Genomic DNA, 20,614 nt, shown 5'->3' with positions numbered 1-20,614 from the left:
TGACTTTTAGACTTCCAAAGAGTGATAGAATTTATTGAGAGACAATACAACTTCTTATGGAGAGGCATCTCAAATATACGCAAATTTCATCTTTTAAGTTAGAGTTCTCTTTGTTTCCTTATAAGGAGGTTGGTGTTGGTTTTTTAGATCTAAATATTTATAACAAGATCAACATGACCTTTTTGTTGTTGCAGGTGTTATAAGGCAAGTCAAATGAGGCCAATTACATGAGGAAGAAATACATATCTAGTGGTTGTATATGGTAAAAACCGAAGACTCTTGAGCTTGAAAAGGTTTGTTGTTGGGCTGGGAGCAGATTAGCCACATGGTTTTTCAGAAAGTGGGTGATGGTCATACAACAACATTCTGGTCTAAAAACTGGGGGTGGGGCGTCTTACAGTTTTTGCTCACTTCTCATGGCTACAAGGTTTGTAAAGGTGTGCTGGAGCTAACTGTCAAGGATACTATGTTAAATTGCAGATCTTGGTTTTTAAATTCAGTCCTTTCATCAGGTGTGAAGCAAGTTTTAAAGGAAGTTCACTTTCACAAGTTGTAATATGGGATGACCAAGTTGTGTTAAGCTATACAGATATGTAATTTATAACAAGATTAGATTAAAGAAGGATATAGATATTTGGAAAAAGCAAAAAAGAGAAATAGATGCAACTCCTATTGCACAATGGAGGCGTCTCTTGGCCAGCATGAATCGTCGGCTCACTTGTGACAAATTGCAATTTTTTGGTATAAGTCTTGCAAAGATATGTGTTTATGTAGAAGATATGTTGACCTTCAAATCATCTCTTCTTAAAATGCAAGATAGTCTCATAAGTTTGGCGACAGATTGCTAAAATGTTTGGCAGGAAGCTGGTTAGTTCAGATTTTGTATTGCATTTTTGGCAATGGTGGTGGAGTACTAGGAAATTTAAATTTAAGCCTAAATGGCTAATGGAAGCTTGGAGACTGGCCTTTCCCTTAATCATTTGGAACATATGGAAGTCTAGAAATCTGGACTTGCATCAAGGTGCTGTAATATAAAGTTTTAGGGACTCATTGAAAGTTTGGAAGGACATTAAGTATATCATCTCCATTGCTGTTTGGACTAGAAAATGTAGAACACAAGTGTCTCTTGGCTGAAATGGGGCATTCCCCCAGATCCTTGGCCAAACTTTAGTAACTCAGTGCTCATGTTCCAAACTATTTGTATAGAGAATGGTGAAACACAAAGAATTGCTTATGGAATGAGAACCAAAGTGATCCAGCCGTGCATAAGAGATTGCAGGTAAGAAGATGCAGCTTGGGAGTACTTTCTGATGACTAGACATTTCCAGGGACAAGTTGCTTTTGTTTTGGGGCCAAAGACGTGGAGTTATCATATTCAAAATGCTATTAATGATATATGTATAGCTGGTTCTCGTTTCTATCCTTTTCTCCAAAAGCAATGGTTATTTGTTTTTTGAAATGTAATCCAGCATGGGAGACTTTGCGTCAGATGGAAATTTTTGATATGCATGACTCAGCAGTAGAATGGGACCGTTACCCAGCATGATGGATTTTGTCTTCCCACATGCGACCGTTACCCAGCATGATGGATTTTGTCTTCCCAAATGCGCCTTTCTGCTGAGGATTTTGTCTTTTTTTTTTTTTGTATATTTTTGTAAATTCGTTTCTTCTTTTGCTAATAAAAGGGTTACCAGCAGTTTGCATCGGAATCGGTATTTGACATTCTATGCCTTGTAACCGTATAGCTAGTCGCGCGAGCACATTTGAGTCGCTTCTAAGAAGATATCCTGTCCTATATAGCAATTACCTAACTCAAGCTGCGGATATGTAGTGGGTACATTGTAGAGATCATGCTTAAAATGAGGATAATTAGCTGGGTCAATGCCATCAAGACTGAAGTAACAAATCTCCCGTTGTTTGACCAACACAAAAGCAACACTTAAATTATATTCGTTTTCGTCTCTGAGCAATTACTGATCAACTTATAGAGGATTGACTTGGACTCCAGCTTGTGGCCATGAGCACTAGCTTGCAACAAAAAACATAAACTGTTTAAAGACTCCAATTCAAAAGAAATGGGAAATCAGCCGAACCGAGATTCAAAAAAAAAAGATTTCAGGACTCTCTCTCTCTCTCTCAACCCTTCCAACGCACTTAACATATGCAAATATACACGCGAACAACTGTACGAGTACAGAGTGGGACGTATGCAGATCAGCCACTGTGGATGTGTATTCCAATTGCTATAACGAAGATGGTGAGAACGCCAAAGTAAATGATGGTATGAACCAGAATGGCTATGCCGCTGGTGCCGAAGCTCCCGAACTCTACAACCCTCGACCTCCCTGGTATCTGAACAAGAAGGCCTGGGGAGAGAAGGACGAAGAGTATAACTGCTACCACCACAGGTCCCCAATCAGCTGCCATCTCTGCTCTCTTCTCTCTGTCTCCCTTTCTCCCTCCCCAAATAAAGAGGAGGAGAAGGTGATTTGGTGCCTTTGCTGACAAGGGTAGCCAGTGCTCTTCTCTTTCTATAGGACGAGAGATGCTCAAAGAAGAAAAAGAAAAATGCTAAAGGGAAAGGAGGCCAGCGGGTTCCAATAGAATAAAAGAAATTGGCATCTTTTATGAGTTGGGTTTTGTTAACAGAAGAATGTGGAAGAGTTCACATCTCAAATGGAGCTAGCTGTCGATCATGTTCTGCCAGTGACATTATTCCCATGGAAAAGAATGTAGATGGTGGAAAAGCATGAGCTAGCTACGGCGGCGTAATATGGTGGCTTGATTTCTATTATGCGATTGACGCTTCCCTTTTCTTGTGCTACAGGAGACGTGACGCTGAAGATCTCTTTATGCTTGTAACAGATCTCTTTTTTTATGACTGAAAGGAAGCGAGCACCTTTCTTTTCTTTTGATCCTCTTCAACAGCAAGTTGCAGCTTCACTATGTACAAGAAAGAAGGGCAATATTACCCGCATTAATTTTGGTGAATGTACTGTCACTAAAGTATGGTAGCTTTGTTGTTAAAAAATTAAATGAGAAGTACAGGATCCTAGCATGCATGAGTAATTAGCTAGGCAGAGTGGGATCCCTTTATATCTATTCATGGGTACTTCATCACATGGACTGAATCAAATGTGATAAATTGCTATGACCCATCTAATGACTTTATTGACTTTATGCATCGGTTATACCTCACTAGCTGTGTCATTGCTCCTTATGCCAATTGAGACACACCTCACTATATATATATATATATTATTGAACCCGATCTTATCAAGCAAACCTTTCAATTCTGTGAATCGGCCTATTGTGGTCTGTGAATTAGCGAAATTAAAACATTATCTTTGAGATAATAAACAGAAAAATTATATATAGTAATTAAAAATAAGAAAATTATTAGAACTTTAAAAACTGTTCATCTGACAAGTGGCGCTCTTAAATCAACCAATAAACCAAATCAGTACAATTTCACCGAATAGATTCATGTTTCACGCTAATTCTGACTGAACCCTTTGGGTTCCTTCCACTTCAATGTGCCAAGTCTTGGAAAAAAAAAAAGAAGCCTTTTGTTGGATATATTTTTACAGTTTAATTTCCATGTTGTTAAATAAAATCATGATAAAATTTATTTTAATATTTTTAAATTGATCACAACGTTTTCCCTTTTTTCGTTTTCTTTATTAATTCCATTAATGTCATGATATTTTTGAAAAAGTCGTGTGGCTTGCATACACATATGCAGTGCACATTTTGAATCTCTCTTCCACCTGTCCAGCTTTTCATACTGGGAGGTTCATATCCAAGGCGCGGTGGACACGGCTCATCGTAAAATGGAACAGCTATCAAAAACGCATATGCAATTTATCATGGGCCAAACCCCCGCTGGAGGAATAAAAAAAAAAATTATATATATATATATATATATATATATATATATATATATATATATATATAATTTTGTTCACATGTTAAATTGCTAACTTACTAAAATCCAAAAGTGTTTCCCAATCTGTGATTCATACAGTTAGGCAGGGGCAGTGTTTGCCAATCTCTGTCATTCATACAGTTAGGCACAGTTAGGCAGGGGCGGAAAAAAGGTGGCCCGCCCTTCGTTCCCCCTAAAAAAATTTAAAAAAAAAATCATTTTACATATAAACTTTAAAAAAAACATTTATCCTATATAAAAATTTTCAAACATTTTGGTTCTTGTTAAAATTTTAAAACTATAATACGGTCTTCCCTCCTACAACTAGGTGATTGGACATGTGATCAACTTGGGGCTTCATCCCTCTTAGTTCATAACCCGAACTTGTATATGAATAGAAATCTAAAGTTGTAATGGTCAAATGTATTATCCTAGTAAACCTACCCGCAATCACAATCCTTAAACTTGAGAATAAAATCTAACTCAGTAGCGTAGCCATGGTGGCTGGTGTGGGCAGGTTGCCCATGCCAGCGTCACAAAATTAGTTTAAATATATGCTAATGTTTTGATATGTTTAATTGTTATACATGTAAATGCCCTAAATATATTAAAGGTATTGAATGAGTGCTCTACAAAAAAAACTTTCCACTATACTAAAGATCTAACTATTGTAATGAAATTAAGTAAAATGTCCATGTAACTTTTCCGATCAAATATGTATGAGACTCAACATGGAAATGAAGTTTAATTCAGAACGACACCTTTTTTTTCTTTTTTCTTTTATTTTGTTAACATAAACTCAGTTTGTGTTGAGGACTATCTAAGGGTGGGCGTCGGGTCGGGCCGCCATTAGGCTGGCCCGGCCTGCCCCGATTGGGCCCGAGCCTGGGCCGAGAAAAACCTGGCCCGAGTCAGTCCGACCCAACCCGTTTAGATTAAAAAATTAATTTTTTAATTTTTTATTTTAATAATATATATTTATTATTAATAAATCTATTTTATATTTAAAAAATATTTATAATTAAAAATTTATTTTTTAATTTTAAATGAGCCGGGCCAAGCTCAGATGCCCCCACCCTTGGACTACCGAGTCAAAGGAAAGCCTTTATTATATGTCTAACCTTGTCTTTTTAGGAGCCTAATTTTTCTTGGTGTTTGCATTGGTAAAAAGTGAAGGGTGGGATTGAGATCACTTTCAAACGAAAAACAATGAGACTCCTTTTCAACAGTTTCAACAAAATTGGGATTATTATTACAGAAAAAACAAAAGATCATTTGAAGCTCCCATTTGGGATTACAGGGTAAATGGAAGTTCACATAAAAGTATGCCTAGCCTGCAACATTCACCAATGACGATTTGCTTTATTTAATTAAATTACAAAAAGTGCACATGCTTGCTCCTGCACACAGACACACACACACGCACGAATAGCCTTGAAGAAAAATGCGGAACGACTCCCTGTCCCTTGCATCGCCATGGATCGATCACCGGTACCGTTTCACACACACGTATAATGCACGCACTCCTACAAACATGTAGCTCAGCCAGCGTAGATGTGAACACCAACGGCAAGGATGAGGATGGTGAAGACGCCGAAGAAGATGATGGTGTGAATGAAGACGGCTTTCCCGTTGGTCATGAAGCTCCCGAACTCCACGTGCCGGCTGTTCCCTGGTATCTGGAAGATGAGGCCAGGGGAGAGGATTATGAAGAGGATCACGCCGATCAGAATGGGAGCCCAATCCGCCATCTCTTTGTCTCCCTCACTCTCTCTCTTTCTCTCCCTAACGCCTTCTTGGTGGTATGGTAATGTTAATAAATGGTACTCTCTCTCTCTCTCTCCCCTCCCGCTCTCGACAATTGAGTAGCAGATGTTTGCAGGTGGAGGAAGGACGCGAGGAAGACGAAGGGGAGATATCTTTAAGAGAGAGAGAGAGAGGACCTAAAGTTCACGTTTGGAATCATGAAGAGGAGTGCAGGAAGCAACAGATCTTTTCACGTTCCGATTCCGGGGCTGGCTTTAACCCATGTGCTACGTTGTGGAACCATTCACACAGCAGCATTTTCTTGCTTTGCAGTTTTAAGTTTGAATTTCATGTATTAATCCATGCATTGCGGCATACGAAAATATGGGCCCTTGCATTTCTGGATTGTGCAAACTAGTCATTGCCCATTTAGTATTTTTGCAGACTGTTAATTACCAAACCGCAGCTGTCTACCCATAGTATCGATGACTTTCTAAGAGATGGCAAAAATATGATTACACAGATTGCAAAAATATAACTGTACATCGGTGCTGGTAGAGCCAGGAATTTTTGGTTAAGAGGCACAAGTTTTTAAAATTTTATCTTGAAGGGTCGTTCTTATATAAATAAGTTAAAATTTGATAAGATACCAATATGTAAATAAGGTAATTTATGTGGGCTGTTATGGCAATGGCCCACATCAGCCTAGACATACATGACCCCATACTGTTGTATACTATAGATCGGTCACCATTGTTTTGCAGCCACACTATCTCGGTCACCATTGTTTTGCAGCCACACTATCTCTCAAACAATTTTTTTCAGTAGTGCGGGAACTAGGATAAGCACCCGAAGCTGGTTATATATGCCGCCTCTGTGTATGTAATTTCATGCGTCATTTTAAGTATGACAAAAAAAAACCATGATTAATACAAAAAGGAAACTTTTGTATGGATAACAGCACTAAAAAAGCAAATAGATAGAGTAACGAAAACAACAAAAAGAAGATTTGAGATTCAAGATTTAGGGATTCGATAAAGGTAAAATTTTTTAGTCCGTATATGTAGTTATGACCAGTATACCATTTAAGCAGTAAAAAAAATATTTTCATTTTTTTTGTCCTACTTATAGTGTTATCTTATTATCTCATGAATATTTTATTATCATAAACATTATCTCATAAAATTTTTACTATCTCATCAGCCACTTGTCTCGAACATTAATTCAAAAGCTGAATCGGCGCCAAGGTAGGTCAAAGGTGAATCGGTTGGTGCACTCGATAGACATTAATGCCCCTTGGTTGATAGTAGAAATGATGCGAGTAGCCTATACATAAAGTTGTTGGTGTCCAAAAATACCCTTCAATGCAGCAAAACAGCTTTTCAAAAAGATTGTGCCCCGAGGTGGATGGCAGGAATGATGCGACAAGCCCGCACATGAAAAAGTTAAAGGAAGTTTATCAGTCATGGAGAAAAGTTTTCTCTATAACACTTCGAATGTTTACAGCAACAAAAAGTTATTGATCACAGGCAACAATTATCGTCCTTGTCAAAGCGGTTCTTGTCGTCGATCGAAGAGTGTTCGTTGGAGCAACCTTAATGACATCTGTTCGAATGAGCGAAGGCTTCTATGAGGTTCTCTTATTCCAGAGGAAGTTCTCATACACAGAGTGTGCTTATCATCCTCGTCAGTGGAAGTTATCATTGTTGCCCGAATAGCATATGTAGGAGCAAGTGTAAGAATGACTATTAGATCTATTATCCTTGTCAGTTATAGATATAGTCTATTATTTCAAAGCTGATCTCGTGCTTTCATTAGTTTATATGTTATAGAAGAGAAACAGATGGTGAGACAATGAAATAACAACTCCTGCACATACTTAGAAGAGAAACAGAATGAGGTGAGATAATGAAATAACAACATTATCTCATATCTTTCTATTTCTCATATGTAGTATATACAAGTGTTGTTATTTCAATGTCCTATATCTATTTGTTTATCTCCAGCTTTAGATAGCTTTGTTAATTCCTTATCTGATATCTTTTTTTTTCTTTGTTGTAGATCAATGATGTCTACTTCAATCAATACAAAAGAATATGACACCTAACGTCTATTGTTCAACGTCAAATGGGGTGAAGTCGACCTATATGTTGGACGAAATCTAAGGAACTTGAAAAAAAAATAGAATGATAGGTGAGTACGATGTTTGACAGAACAGAAAGAGGATTAAGCTACCATTGCAACAGAGTGTATGTTTAATGACGTGGAGCATGTCTAGAGAAGGAGACGGGAGGCATGAAAGAAAATGAAGAAGATGAGGTGGCGGAAATGAAGGGAGGTGCCACGGAGATGGACAATGCAAGGGTGAAGGAATTTGAGCAGAATGAGATGGCGCACACAAAGGTTGGGGCCTCGGAGCTGGATAATGTAGTGGAGAAGGAACTTGAGCAGGAGGACGTTGTGAAAACGAGGGTACAGGCCGAGGAGATAGACAAATGTAGGGGAAAAGGGACTTGAGGAGGAGGAGGTGGTACAAACGAATGGATAGTCCACGGAGACAAAGAAATGACGAGAGATTAGATTTCAATGGGAGGAGGTGGTGGAAGGGGAGCGACTCCTAGAGGCGAAGAATGCAGGGGAGAAGGATAATGAGAAGGAGAATCCATTGTTAGATGAAGCAGAGGGATTAATGTTAGATGTGTGGACTGTACCTGCACTAAAAATTAGAAGTTCTAGGTGAAGGAGAAAACTTGATTTCAATGTAGAGGTGGTAGAGATAGTTGAGAAGAAAAGGAGGCAATTGTGTGACATCAATGTAAGTAATCTATGTCATTTATTCAAATATTTATAATTAAAGTTTCTATGTAGGATAATGTCTTTAACATTGGTATTTTTGTTGCAGAAATGTAGGCCCTACCAAATGGAGTTTAGTCGTTGATCTATATGAAATTCTATCATACTTCCAAAAGTAGAGATTGCCGAGAATGTAATTCTCGGGGCTGTTTTCTTATGGCACAACAGAACTCCATTGAGGGCCCTTGTACGCCCTAGCATAGAAATGGGATTCTCGAACAAACACATTTATGTTTGATGGATTCAAGATGACGATCACCATAGAAGACGTTGCTAGACTGTTGCATCTGAGAACTCATGGAAAACCTAAGGTCAGAAAGCCCATGTACAGCTTGATAGGGAAGAGCAGTAACCTTCTGGGGTTGGCAGGTTTGGAGTTTAAGAAAGTTGTAGCCGTTGGAGGAAAGTCAACGTCATTAGTTGTTTCAAAGCTATAGAATAAATAGCGGCAAGCAAAGCATGATGCACCTTCACAAGAAGCGGACCAAGTATTTAGGTCCTTTCTTGTATATTTATTTGGTGTTGTCTATCTAGCGACAATTCAGGCTCAAGAATAAGTTGGCAGTACATTCAACTTTTGGAAGATATGGACGAGATTTATCGCTACACATGGTGGCTAGTTGTGCTAGTGCATTTGTATAGCCAGCTAGAACAATTTAAGGACAGTGTTGCATCCGTGGGAGGATGTTGGTTGTTGCTGCAGGTATAGATAGTATCTTCATCATGTAAATTTATATGTGAAAATGATTATTTATCATCTTGTAATATTTGTATTTATGTTTTGTCTCCAGTTTTGGATGTGGGAGCACATACCTTCTATTAGACCTACTGTGGAGCGTCTGTTTCCAAATGTTCATCCATTACATGCACAGTGGAAAGGTATTAGTCCCAGACATTACAATGATGTAGAGTCATTCGGTCGATCATATCGAATTTTTGGGTGGCTCAGGTATGGATAGGAAATAGTGTTTCATACTTTGCTCAATAAGGATGCTAGAATACTTGTGTATTGATGATTATTCCATGTTTATGTGTAGGTGCTATTGAGACCATACATTCGTGGTGCTAGCCAAGATTCGATTATCATGAAAGCTTTTGAGTTGTTGTGCAAAGACATGTGGTTGTTCCGCATGAACGAAGTAAAAATGCAGCACGTAAGTCGAGTCCTCTTACAACATGGTCTTGGCCAGTCAATCCGCAGCCACCCCAGCACTACAAGAGATTAGGGAACAAGAGTGTTTTTAAGGTTGGAGTTGACTGGCCATAGTTGTTTCATAAAGAGCTCCATAACTGGTGTCATCATAGTGAAATGGCCGTTGTTTACGATGGCGAGGGGTTTGCACCAGGGTACAGCAAGCAGTATTGAGATGTAGTTCAATATCGGGTACCTGAAATGTGTTTACATGTGCCGTGACTTGGATCACCATCTGCAACAGTAGCATCATCATCATCTCGAGCGGAGGATGCTGCTCAGAAGGAGATCTACAGTAAACGGCACCAGGATCGTATAGACAGAAAGATTAGAAGCAAACGACACCAGGACCATGCGGTGACTATAGCCCAGCGTCCTAACCTACTAGTGAAAGAGAGATTGGTCATAGCAATAAACTCACTCATTGATCATGCTACCAATTTGACTCGCAAAGTTTCTGAGTTGAAGAAATTATTGCCACGACATGTTCGAAAATAATATTATTTTTTGAATCCTATTTTTTTTATTTACTACGAACAAAACTCTTTTGTTCATAAGAATGATCAATAAGAAGTTAATATTATTTTATTCTCTTGTAAATGAGTTGTTATTTCATTATCGCAATTTGTTTTGTCAAACTACTTAATACCTAACGCCTTTTTATCATATAATAAGCCAATACAGTGTTGTTGTCGTATTTGAGTTTTTCAAGTACTTATGACGTCTTCCTAAATATGGTTTTATTTGAATGTATTGTAAAATGAATCCTGTAGTTGCATTATCGCATGATTTTTTGTCCAAGTACCTATCGCCTTCTGGTAAACACATTGTTATCATAAAACCAGTCCATATAGTATCATTTCAAACTTAATTTTGGAACAAGGGATTTGAGCTTATTTTCGGCAAATTGGTGTGAAATTTGGATTAAAATTTGGAAATTTAACTTGTTTTGACACGTTATTTGGAGAATGTGTATAAATTCTTTGGAAGGTTGAAAATTGTGCAAATTGGAGATCATTGTTGTGGTCGAAATATATGCCACTTGAATTGAAATTCAAAATCGACAATGAATGATGATTTGAAATGAATCATGAATTTTGGATTGGAAAGGATATTTGAAACTGATTTGGATTGTGTCTTTGATCCAAGATTTTAGAAATTTGATTGATAATTTAGCAAAATTGAACTGAAAAATTAGCTAGAAAGTTGGGAATTTGATTGGAAAGTTGGAGATTTTAGTCCATGAACTTAGATTGTTTCATGATTTTGGATGGAAATTGGATAAATTTGGATCAACTTGTGATCAAATTTTGAAAAAAATGGCTAAGTTCACTTAGAAAATGGGTTCAATTTTGGACAAACTAGCTAAGTTGCCTTAGCAGACGATTGATTTTTGAAGTCTCTTTTTGCCAAACTACACGATTAAGTTTAAGAGACACAAATTTGATTTCAAGTGAGTTCTCCTTTTAGAGAAAAACTGGAGCTACTCAAGTAAGTAAAACTTACTCTTTTGATGAAATGAAGAATCCAAAATGTTTGAAAACATATGGTTTTCAAAATGATTTTAGCTAAATTGGAGATTACGCTTGTATTTTCTTTTGAAACTAAGTGAGATTTTTAAATTCTCATTACATCATGGCTAGGTCACATTTTGTATCTCAAACTTGAATCACATAATTTTTAGAGAATATGTACATGGTGCAATTTGATTTCATGTGTGTAAAGGCATTAAAAGAAAGGGAAACTATATGACACATTCATTCTTCCCTCTCTCGTAATATTTCAACATTCGTTCAACAAAGATTCATTTTATAATTCACACGCACAAAGATGGATGTTTGATTGGAATGTAGGACTTTCTCTACATATGCTTAACATATTATTAAGTATGAATGTTAGAGATGCAGCCCCACCATCTAGAAAGGCCAGACACCCACCAATTGAATTCATGTTCTCAACTCGCCCACAAGCTTGAGACTTAAATTAAAATCTTAAAATAATATAAAATTATATAAATGAAGTTAAAATCAATCTTCAAAATATAGGAGAAATATGGGAAATGTCTACTTTTGTCTCAAAACTGCCATAAAATCAGATTTTTATATTGATTTATTTGGCTGAAAATCAAAAATATTAATTCTAAAAAAGCTTCATTCTTAGAAAATGATAACAAATTATTGAAAATTTGCTTAACTTTGCATAAGTTAAGCATGTAAATGAGCAAGAGGAATATTCCTCTTGAGATCATGTCCCATTCATGTTAGGTATACATGTTGGGTCATGAAATGAAGTTTTTAGAAACTTACATTTCTTAAACCAATTTTAATTTCAAATTTCAAAATCAAGAAATTCATCCATTCCTTGGACGATTTCAATATATTGAATCTTCTTTTTTGGAGAAATGAAAATTGGATTGTTGAATATTGTTTTGCAGCGTATTGGGATATTGATTCATCTCATGCAAATTTGAAAATTAGTAAACGAAATCAGCAACCCCCCAAAAGTTCTTGGGGTACCGATTTAAATAAAATTAGAACTTTTTTCCTAGTTCTATAAAAAGAAACATATTCATGGTTGAAACATGATATTTCAAAAGCTTAATCTTTGAGATTTTAAGCTAGTTTTCATGAGATCATAGTCTAACTTTAGCAATGTACATGTATTTTTACACATGTATTGCTGGAATATTCAAAATTTTGAGATGAAATGTTGAGTAATCTTGTAGTTTTGAACTACGAAGACCAAAATGAAGATTTTCTTTCTTTGAAAACAGCATGGAAACATGTTTCAACCTAACTTTAAAAGAAAAAAAAAAGCTTAATAAGAGGATATATATATATATACATATATATATCTTGCCTCTTAAAATAGGATATTTGAAAAGAGACCACTTTGCTTACAAACCATGATGGTTCATAGTTGGATTCTTTTACATACAAAGATTGAATACTAGCTTTTGATCTTCACCACCGCCCTTCTTCAAATAAATAAAGAATGAATGAGTTCAAAATGACTCAAAATGAAAGAAAACAAGAGAAAGCTCAAGCTTGTTTCTTAATGTTGTTGTGATGCAAGGGTAGATCACATTCATGAGAATGCATGTCACTAATAGGCAATTAAATTATATATATTACAATAAATATAAATCACTCTCTTACCATGAAATACTCTCATGGTGGGGTGCTCTAAATAGGTTTAGGCTAACTATTTTGAAATGAACATGGCCTTGGGGTCAACATCCAATTCATGCTTTGACTTCAATTGAATACGACAAATTTTGATGATTTTGACACTTAGACATTGAATCATGTTTTCGCTAAGTTTAGTTTGAATTGTGCTTCGATTGAGCTTAGTCAAAGCTATTTAGGCTTTAGTCGATGACTACTTTGGCCCATGACTAGATTGATTGGCAAGTTTGACCTGTCTTGGTTGGGCTCAGTGGGTTCAAGTTTGACTGAGCCTCCTAAGTTTAGTGCCACTTTTGGGTGAGCCATGTGGGATTCAGACGTGGGTCCCACATGACGTTTTGGATTTTTAGTTGGATCCAGTTTTTGATTTGTAATCTAGATTTGGATTCCAAATAACAATTGCAAATGGATTTGGATTGTAAATCCTAATTTAGATCTGATATTGTACACTGGAATGAGATTTGAACTCATAATCTTGCATTGGGATGTTTTGCTACAAGTTAAAATCATGATTCAAACCTAGATTGAGTTTGGATTTAGTTTGAAATTGAGCATTTTCACAATCATTTGTGTGAAATTCATTGTATATTTTGGAATTGACTTCAGTGCCTGAATGGAAAATTTGGGGTGTTACAATCGACTATGTTGTATATTGATACATGTTATTTGTGTTTTATTGTTTGTATTATGCATTATTGGCCCAGGATAGGTCACGTTTAGAGTTTATCTATGTCGTCTTTTTCAGGTATTTACTTGGCAGAAGGTGGTGTTTCTCGATCCTGATGTTGTCAGGATAGAGAGTGACTGGTGGGCACCGTGATTAATGCCATTATTGCTTTTTTTTTTGTTCTGAGTCCAGTTTCTATATATTCGATCATGTATGGCAATGCTCGTCTGTACAGATACAGTGTATAGATATATGCATGTTTTAGGTTTGACAACTAGAATATGGGTGTGTCATGCATTAATTATGATGTGCGGATAGAGCACATATTTGCTTAGGACAGGTCAAGCTATGCATCAATTACGCAGACAATTATTATATTATATCGCAGGATCAGTCATGCTCTTCGTCAGTTATGAAGATAAATTTATGCATATTGTATGGTTTGCATCCGCCTCACTATGGACCATTAATGATTGTAGTTGTTAGTAGCAACGTCACATAAATGGACCAATGCTTGCATTAAATATGTGTCCTTCTTTATATAAAAGTCTTGTAGATATACTAGGTTATTACGTAAAGGTAACTAAACAAAAAAAGGGACATTAATGGTTTAGTCATAGAAAACAGCTTTTTGTAGTTTGCAAATACTTTCATAATCATGTGTGTGAGTGAGACATATAGAGAGTGAAAGAGAGACTTATTTTAATATTTTCAAAAAATCACTATTAGAGGATAAGCCACCGTCCTTTTATTTCCAAGTTATCATATAAGAATAAAACAACCAATAGCAAAACCAAATAGTGGCAGAAACACAGGCACACACACAACTGTACATAATCAGTGAACAAAAACAAACCTAAATAGGAGCAGAAGCACAACTTGCTCATAGATTTAAGGATCAACATATATGAACATATCAAATGGGGAAGAAACATGAATCCTAATCACATTTATATCTAAAAACGAATGATCATATCTTATTGTTGTTACCATTTCCTTACTAGATTAACTTCTTCTTTTCAGGATTTTTGCATTTTTCCCCCACTTCATATGGAACACCACCACCACCTATTCTTATAAGCCATAGTCACAATATTTAAGCATATTATATCTCTGTCAAGAGCTGACTGGTTGTGCTATTGCACCTGATTTCAACCACATTAATTCATACCCTATCCTTCTCTTCGAGTTGATGTGAAGAGTTTCATTGTATTACTTTTTATAACTTCCTCAAATCCTCTAAATTTCCTTCAGAAGTTTAATATCCTCGTCACTAGTTAACATGTGTCATTCCAAGTGTTCCAAATAGGCATGGCAATGTGAAAATGAAATGAGACTCTCTAGCATTTGTTAATCCAACCTTCTTTAAAGCTACATTCAGTCCAAGCTTTTGATTCACAGAAGTCGAGCGTGGAGTCCTACAATTAAACTTGGACGTTACATGTTGCCGGGGCCCTGACTGCAAGCTTGCATGTGAAAAATATATGCTATGAGCTTCCTCTCGACACTAACATATGAAGGGCACCTGGAAATGGCAGGCCCCCTCTTCTTTAATTTGACAAGCATTAGAAGTGTACAAAGAGAAGCCACATAAATGAACCAGTTCCCACTTGGCAAACACTCCTTAAGCCAAAACTATCAAGTAGCTTTTCAGAAATTGAAGACAAAATGTAGTTAGAATCAATCACCTCCTTAATTGAAAATTGAAAGTTGCCTTGAAACTTGCATATCTTCTTAGTAAAAATTCTTCCTAACAGAAGATTCCTCCCATTTGTCAAACCAGAATCTGAAATTCCCTACTCTCATGCTCAATTTCACATCACTTGCAATTTTCCCCCACCCTCATCTTAGCCCTTTGAACCCCTAGGATGATCTCTTATTTCCGTTGAAGGTCTACATGTTGTGGAACGAGAGACATGTGGAACAAATAAAGTTAGACCAAAAGGGATTTAGAGCAGCATATCTTCAGTGCCAACTTTTGCTAAACATGGTCTATTTATTTCATGAATATTAAGATCATGCCCTCCATTACTGGCCTACAATTACATTTTCAGACTATAAGGTGATGTTTCCTTTTATAATCATCTCCTCCCAATAACAATCTAGCCATGACAGAATTTAATTTATGAAAAAATAGGCTCTATGATCCTAAAGATGTACACCAAAGACAAACAACACACCAGAAAACATATTTGAGAAGGCATAACCTACTAGCAGCTGATAGAAAAGGGATTTATCCAGTTTCTTAGCTTTTTATTTCACCTATTCACCAAGGATGGGCATTGGGCCAGGTACTCGATGGGTACCCGGTATCCGGCCTGACTCGGACCCAAGAAAAGGGTATTGGGCTGGCCCAATAACTTATCTGGCTGGCCAGGTAGGCCCGATAAGTTTTTAAATATGATTTGTTGATATATATATATATATATATATATATATATATATATATATATATATATATATATATTAAAATTAATTATATTTTTGTATCATTTTATATTTTAAAATATATTTTTTATTTTGACTGAGCCGGGCCCGGCTGGACCCAGGCTCGGGCAGCAATCACAAAGTTGGCCGTGCCCGAGCTCGACTCCTTATCAAGCTGGGCCGGCCCGATGCCCAGGCCTACTATTCATTATATCATTCAGGCCTCAAGTTACCTGAAAAAGAGGGAAAAAGAGGGAGGCCCAAGTATTTTGTCATAAACGCTTGATATTCTAGACAAATTAATAAATATTTGAACGACATCAAATGATTAGAGTCTAGAATAGAATAATAGAAGACTTCCTTGGATTGGCTTCAAGGCCTGTGGTTTGTCTTAATGAGAGTATGAGTATCTCTGATCTCTCTCAAGGTATCTCTCTCCACCCTCCGAAAAATTAGCACATTATATGCAATGAAAGAAGAATGGGACAAACACTCATCCTTGGATAATGACGACCTTCTTGAACATTTCTTTTCCAAAGATAGTGAACCAAAAATCCATGACAACAATTAAAAAAAAAAAAAGGAGACATGGAGTCTTAATATTTTCCCAACATGCTATTTACCTGCACAATGAAGGAGGCAGTTAAAAGACAGGTAACGGCATTATTTTCTTCAAAAGCTACCACCTAACTTTGTCATAAGCTTCCATCATATTAACTTTCAAATCCAATGATCCTCTCTCCATGTCTTCCATAGACTACACCATACCATGAGTCAAAATGGAATTATAATAAAAATTTCAATCAGGATAAAAAGCTGCTTGCTCTTTGTCTACAAACCTGGCCAGACACCCCTTTGTACAGCCAACAAGCAGTTTAGAAATGATTCTGTGGACGGAGTTATGTAACATGATAGGTATATACTACTCAATGTTCATCACTCATGCATCTTGGGAAATAAGAACAATAACTAACCTAGTAATTGTTTTGACCTAATCTTCCTTTTAACTTTTAAGACTTCATAATTCATCACTTTCTAATGTTGTTGCAAAAAAGCTGCCCAGGAAATTATTTGGATTAAGAGCACTTTCTCTATCCATTATCCCAAATAGAACTTTATGAACCTTGTCAAATAGCACAAGCCTTAAAAGTAATGCATTCCTCTTGGTTAGGAACACGAGCCTACAGTCAATTTTGTGAGCATATCCCCCATTGCCTCTTCTTTACCTGAAAGATCCAAAAAGAACTCTTAAATCTTCTTAGTGCCTGGTTGATTGGGGACATGCAGTCATGTTTTTTCTGTTCAATTGCAAGATGCAGTGTTCATCTCCTCCTCTCAACTACCCCCACACAAGAGCATGGTAGTAAGTGGTGTTTACGTCCCCTTCTGCAGTCTACCTATCCTAAACATGATTCTCCAAATATCTTCCTTTTCGCAGAGGGAACTTGCAAGCTCCACACAATAATTGACGCTCCAATCACTCAGCCATCCTATCCCCCTTCTTCCGTCCTCTTCTAAAAACATTCAATTTCTTTTCCAAGACAACATCAAATGGTTGCAGCTCACATCTAAGAAGTAGTAATTTACCTTTTTTCTCGCTTTTCCTTCTTTTTTTTTTCATTTGACCGGTTGTTTACAACAAATACGAGCGTACATGGTGAAATTATCATGTTATGCGAAGATCACACCTGCCAAAGTATTAATCTCCATGTTAAAAACGAAGGTGAAGAGCTGGATGCTTGAGAATGGCATCTCCTTTTATAGCCTGCCAAACTGCAACTTGCCAACTAAAAAGAAGAAAATGTGCACGATAGTTTGAAAACAACTCCTGCATTAATGCATTTGTCAGATAGGCATAAAACTAAATAGGTTTTTTCTCATTCACGATTGACTACCTACTACCAAGATGACCCTTGTACACTAGCCTAAGGGGTTGGTCTAAGATTTACAAGTTGTACAATAAGAGTTACAGTTTCTTCCAAATTTATCAAAACGAGATCAATGCCTGTGAGAACAATTCATAACGCAGTTGCACAGTTGCACTATAGTTTCTTCCAAACTGTCCACTGTTCGACTTTGGGGTAAAGCAATGACTGTTCGATTAAGTCAACCTTAACCTTTAAGATGTAAGAATTACAAACTCATGATGTAGTATATGTATCTTTCACACAAAAGATTTCTAATCCTCATTAGAATGAGATGGCTTGGTTTGGTTCCTTCTCACAGAAAACAAAATCAGTCGATAAAGAATATAGACTTTAAATATTTCACATCTGACCATCTAAAATTTCGAAAATCTGTGGACTGTCTACTCCAAATTGGATTTTTACGGACTTTTAATATGTAATATTAATGCATCTTCTATTTCGCGTTGCGCGGCCACGATCTTCTTGTTTCTTTCCACTTCTTTTCACAGTACAGTACTACAGCAAGTTTGACAATATTGTGCACATGAACAGAGGGAATCGAAGCGGAAGGAAGAGGAAAATATGCATACAAGGAGGGAGAGCAAAACAACTCGAACACTTACCTCGTGCTGATGTTTAAAACAGATACCTCGTGATTTTTTTTTTATATTACAGGTGTCCTGAAATTTCTTTTTTCAAATGATTATCGGCATCAAATGACATTTCTTATGATGTTTACGTTTGTACTTTTAATGAATTTTCCTGTGGATGTGTAAATTAGTCATGTATCTTCTAATCAGGATCTTCTTAGCAGGGAGAAATTTTGGCTTTTGTCAGGAAAATATGACTATATTCAAAAGTTAAAAACTTATGCATGTAAAAATAAATAGGCGTTAAATATAGCTTGAAAAATATGAAAGTTTGCGATATTTTGTATTAAATAAATGCTTTGAAACAAATAAGATATTGTAGATAGGTGAGAATATCGTGTTGTCATCCAATTTTTTCCAAATTTTTCATTTTTCTTTTCGAACTGTCATCCACCGACAACCCAATAAAATTAGTAGTTCCATAAAGCTAACATTATCAGAAAAAGATAAAAATGACATCCCCATCAGTTCCTTGGTGCCAGACGCTGAAAATTCAAGCCGAGGGCGACAACTTTGTCCTCTCGTTAATTGATAATTGATTCCTTCCACCCTCTTCTCCTTTTTATTTTCCTTTTTTCCACCACAACCTCGCCCCGTTTCCGTCTTCCTTAGCTCTTTCTACACTCTACCACCACAACCGGCAGCAGCAGCAGCTTCCTTTTCCATAAACCGACCATTTTCTTCTCACTCCGCCACTACCATCATCTTCTGAACCTTTTGGTGCCTCTTTCCATTACCACCATCATTGTCTATCATCTTCTTGGTAGGCATAGGCTATCTTCGTTGGCAAGACCATCTTCATCATTACAGAGAATAATCCCTTTTGAGCCTCATTCTCTTCACCACCGTCTTAGTATTTCCTTCCTGAGAAAAAAAGAGAAGAAGGAACAGAAATGGCGGACTGGGGTCCAGTATTCGTCGCTGTGATCCTCTTCGTGCTGCTGAGTCCCGGGCTTTTGTTTCAGGTTCCCGGCAAAGGCCGTCTCGTCGAGTTCGGCAATTTGCAGACCAGTGGGATATCGATATTGGTCCACTCCATTATATTTTTTGCAATTCTTTGTATCTTTGTGCTAGCAATTGGTGTTCATATGTATATTGGATGATAGATGCTCCGCAAAGATGTTGGGTTAGGTTCCTTTCCCCTATTCCCTTCTATTTCTGTCTCCTTTCGAATTAAAGAGTGGAGATGTCTGCTTAGATAAGTGTTACTCTATTTGGTCATGTTTATCATTTGGGTTTATATGTCCATGGTCATGTTTATCATTTGGGTTTATATGCCCATTGTTAAGGTCTTTTCTAGCTCTAATTAACTGAAAGCCCTTTGTTTTGCTTCTTCCTTTTCTTTTTTTCTTTCATGATGCTGGCTGACAGAGTCCAAATATCTCTCTTCTCTTTGTTATTCTGTGATCATGTTTCTGTTGTGTGAGCTCTTTTTTAATTTGGTATTACGTCTTGTTTTATATATTTCTCTGGTATTTTATATCTTGGATTATTTTTTCTGTTTAGATGCTTTCCTCTTTTTTGGTGTATCTTGGCCTGGATTAGTATCCGATTCTTAGGCAGTGTCCCTTTTAAATTGAACCTGCATTAGTCTTTCTTGAAATTCTCAGAATCTTTGGCTGCGTAAAGCCTGTTCTCTTTTTTTGTTTATGGCCCATAATTTTTTTTTTTCAACTTGTTTCTCTAGCTGCTTAGCGATGTGTTATCTTTAATCCAACGACAGGTGAAACTGCGGCCCATTCTGGTCTGGCAGCTCTTCATTTTACGATCTTTGGGCTTGACAAAAGTTTACTGTCTTAGAAAAACAATGGAGCAACGGTATAATGTCATTTTCTTGCAATCCTGGTCCAGTTCTTCTAGCTAACTCTGGAAAGGTTGTGGGAATGGTTTTCTGCAGCCTGAGAATCTGAGTGTTCATCCGTCTGGTTTTCAGTTAGAATTAGTTAAAAATTTCCATTCGTCTCATGAGTTTGACATCACTACTTCTGCATGAGTGCAACTATGTCTAAACTTTTTTGCAATGGCATGAATATTCTGAAAAAAGAATGTTTCCGGC

General features: G+C 36.8%; 3 protein-coding genes across 3 annotated transcripts; 1 reads left to right on the top strand and 2 right to left on the bottom strand.

Moving 5' to 3' along the window:
• Positions 1–1,919: 1,919 nt before the first annotated feature.
• LOC116248700 (uncharacterized) lies at positions 1,920–2,497 on the bottom strand. Its single transcript, XM_031621634.2, has one exon. The coding sequence runs from the start codon at positions 2,425–2,427 to the stop codon at positions 2,215–2,217; it is 213 nt and encodes a 70-aa protein (XP_031477494.1). The 5' UTR covers positions 2,428–2,497; the 3' UTR covers positions 1,920–2,214.
• A 2,663-nt stretch (positions 2,498–5,160) lies between these two features.
• Positions 5,161–5,840, bottom strand: LOC116248775 (uncharacterized). Its single transcript, XM_031621740.2, has one exon. It carries the CDS (start codon positions 5,677–5,679, stop codon positions 5,470–5,472), a length of 210 nt encoding a protein of 69 aa, XP_031477600.1. The 5' UTR covers positions 5,680–5,840; the 3' UTR covers positions 5,161–5,469.
• A 13,264-nt stretch (positions 5,841–19,104) lies between these two features.
• LOC116247014 (uncharacterized) lies at positions 19,105–19,891 on the top strand. The gene has a single exon (XM_031618959.2). It carries the CDS (start codon positions 19,452–19,454, stop codon positions 19,659–19,661), a length of 210 nt encoding a protein of 69 aa, XP_031474819.1. The 5' UTR covers positions 19,105–19,451; the 3' UTR covers positions 19,662–19,891.
• Positions 19,892–20,614: the final 723 nt, after the last annotated feature.

This window comes from Nymphaea colorata, chromosome 2, assembly GCF_008831285.2.
Source record: "Nymphaea colorata isolate Beijing-Zhang1983 chromosome 2, ASM883128v2, whole genome shotgun sequence".
Taxonomy (NCBI): Eukaryota; Viridiplantae; Streptophyta; class Magnoliopsida; order Nymphaeales; family Nymphaeaceae; genus Nymphaea; species Nymphaea colorata.
Note: the sequence above shows the minus strand (reverse complement) of the source record. Positions and strands in the feature narration are given on the sequence as shown.

Coding starts and splice junctions, on each gene's coding strand:
- LOC116248775 (XM_031621740.2), bottom strand. CDS start 5,679: ATGGCGGATTGGGCTCCCATTCTGATCGGCGTGATCCTCTTCATAATC.
- LOC116247014 (XM_031618959.2), top strand. CDS start 19,452: ATGGCGGACTGGGGTCCAGTATTCGTCGCTGTGATCCTCTTCGTGCTG.
- LOC116248700 (XM_031621634.2), bottom strand. CDS start 2,427: ATGGCAGCTGATTGGGGACCTGTGGTGGTAGCAGTTATACTCTTCGTC.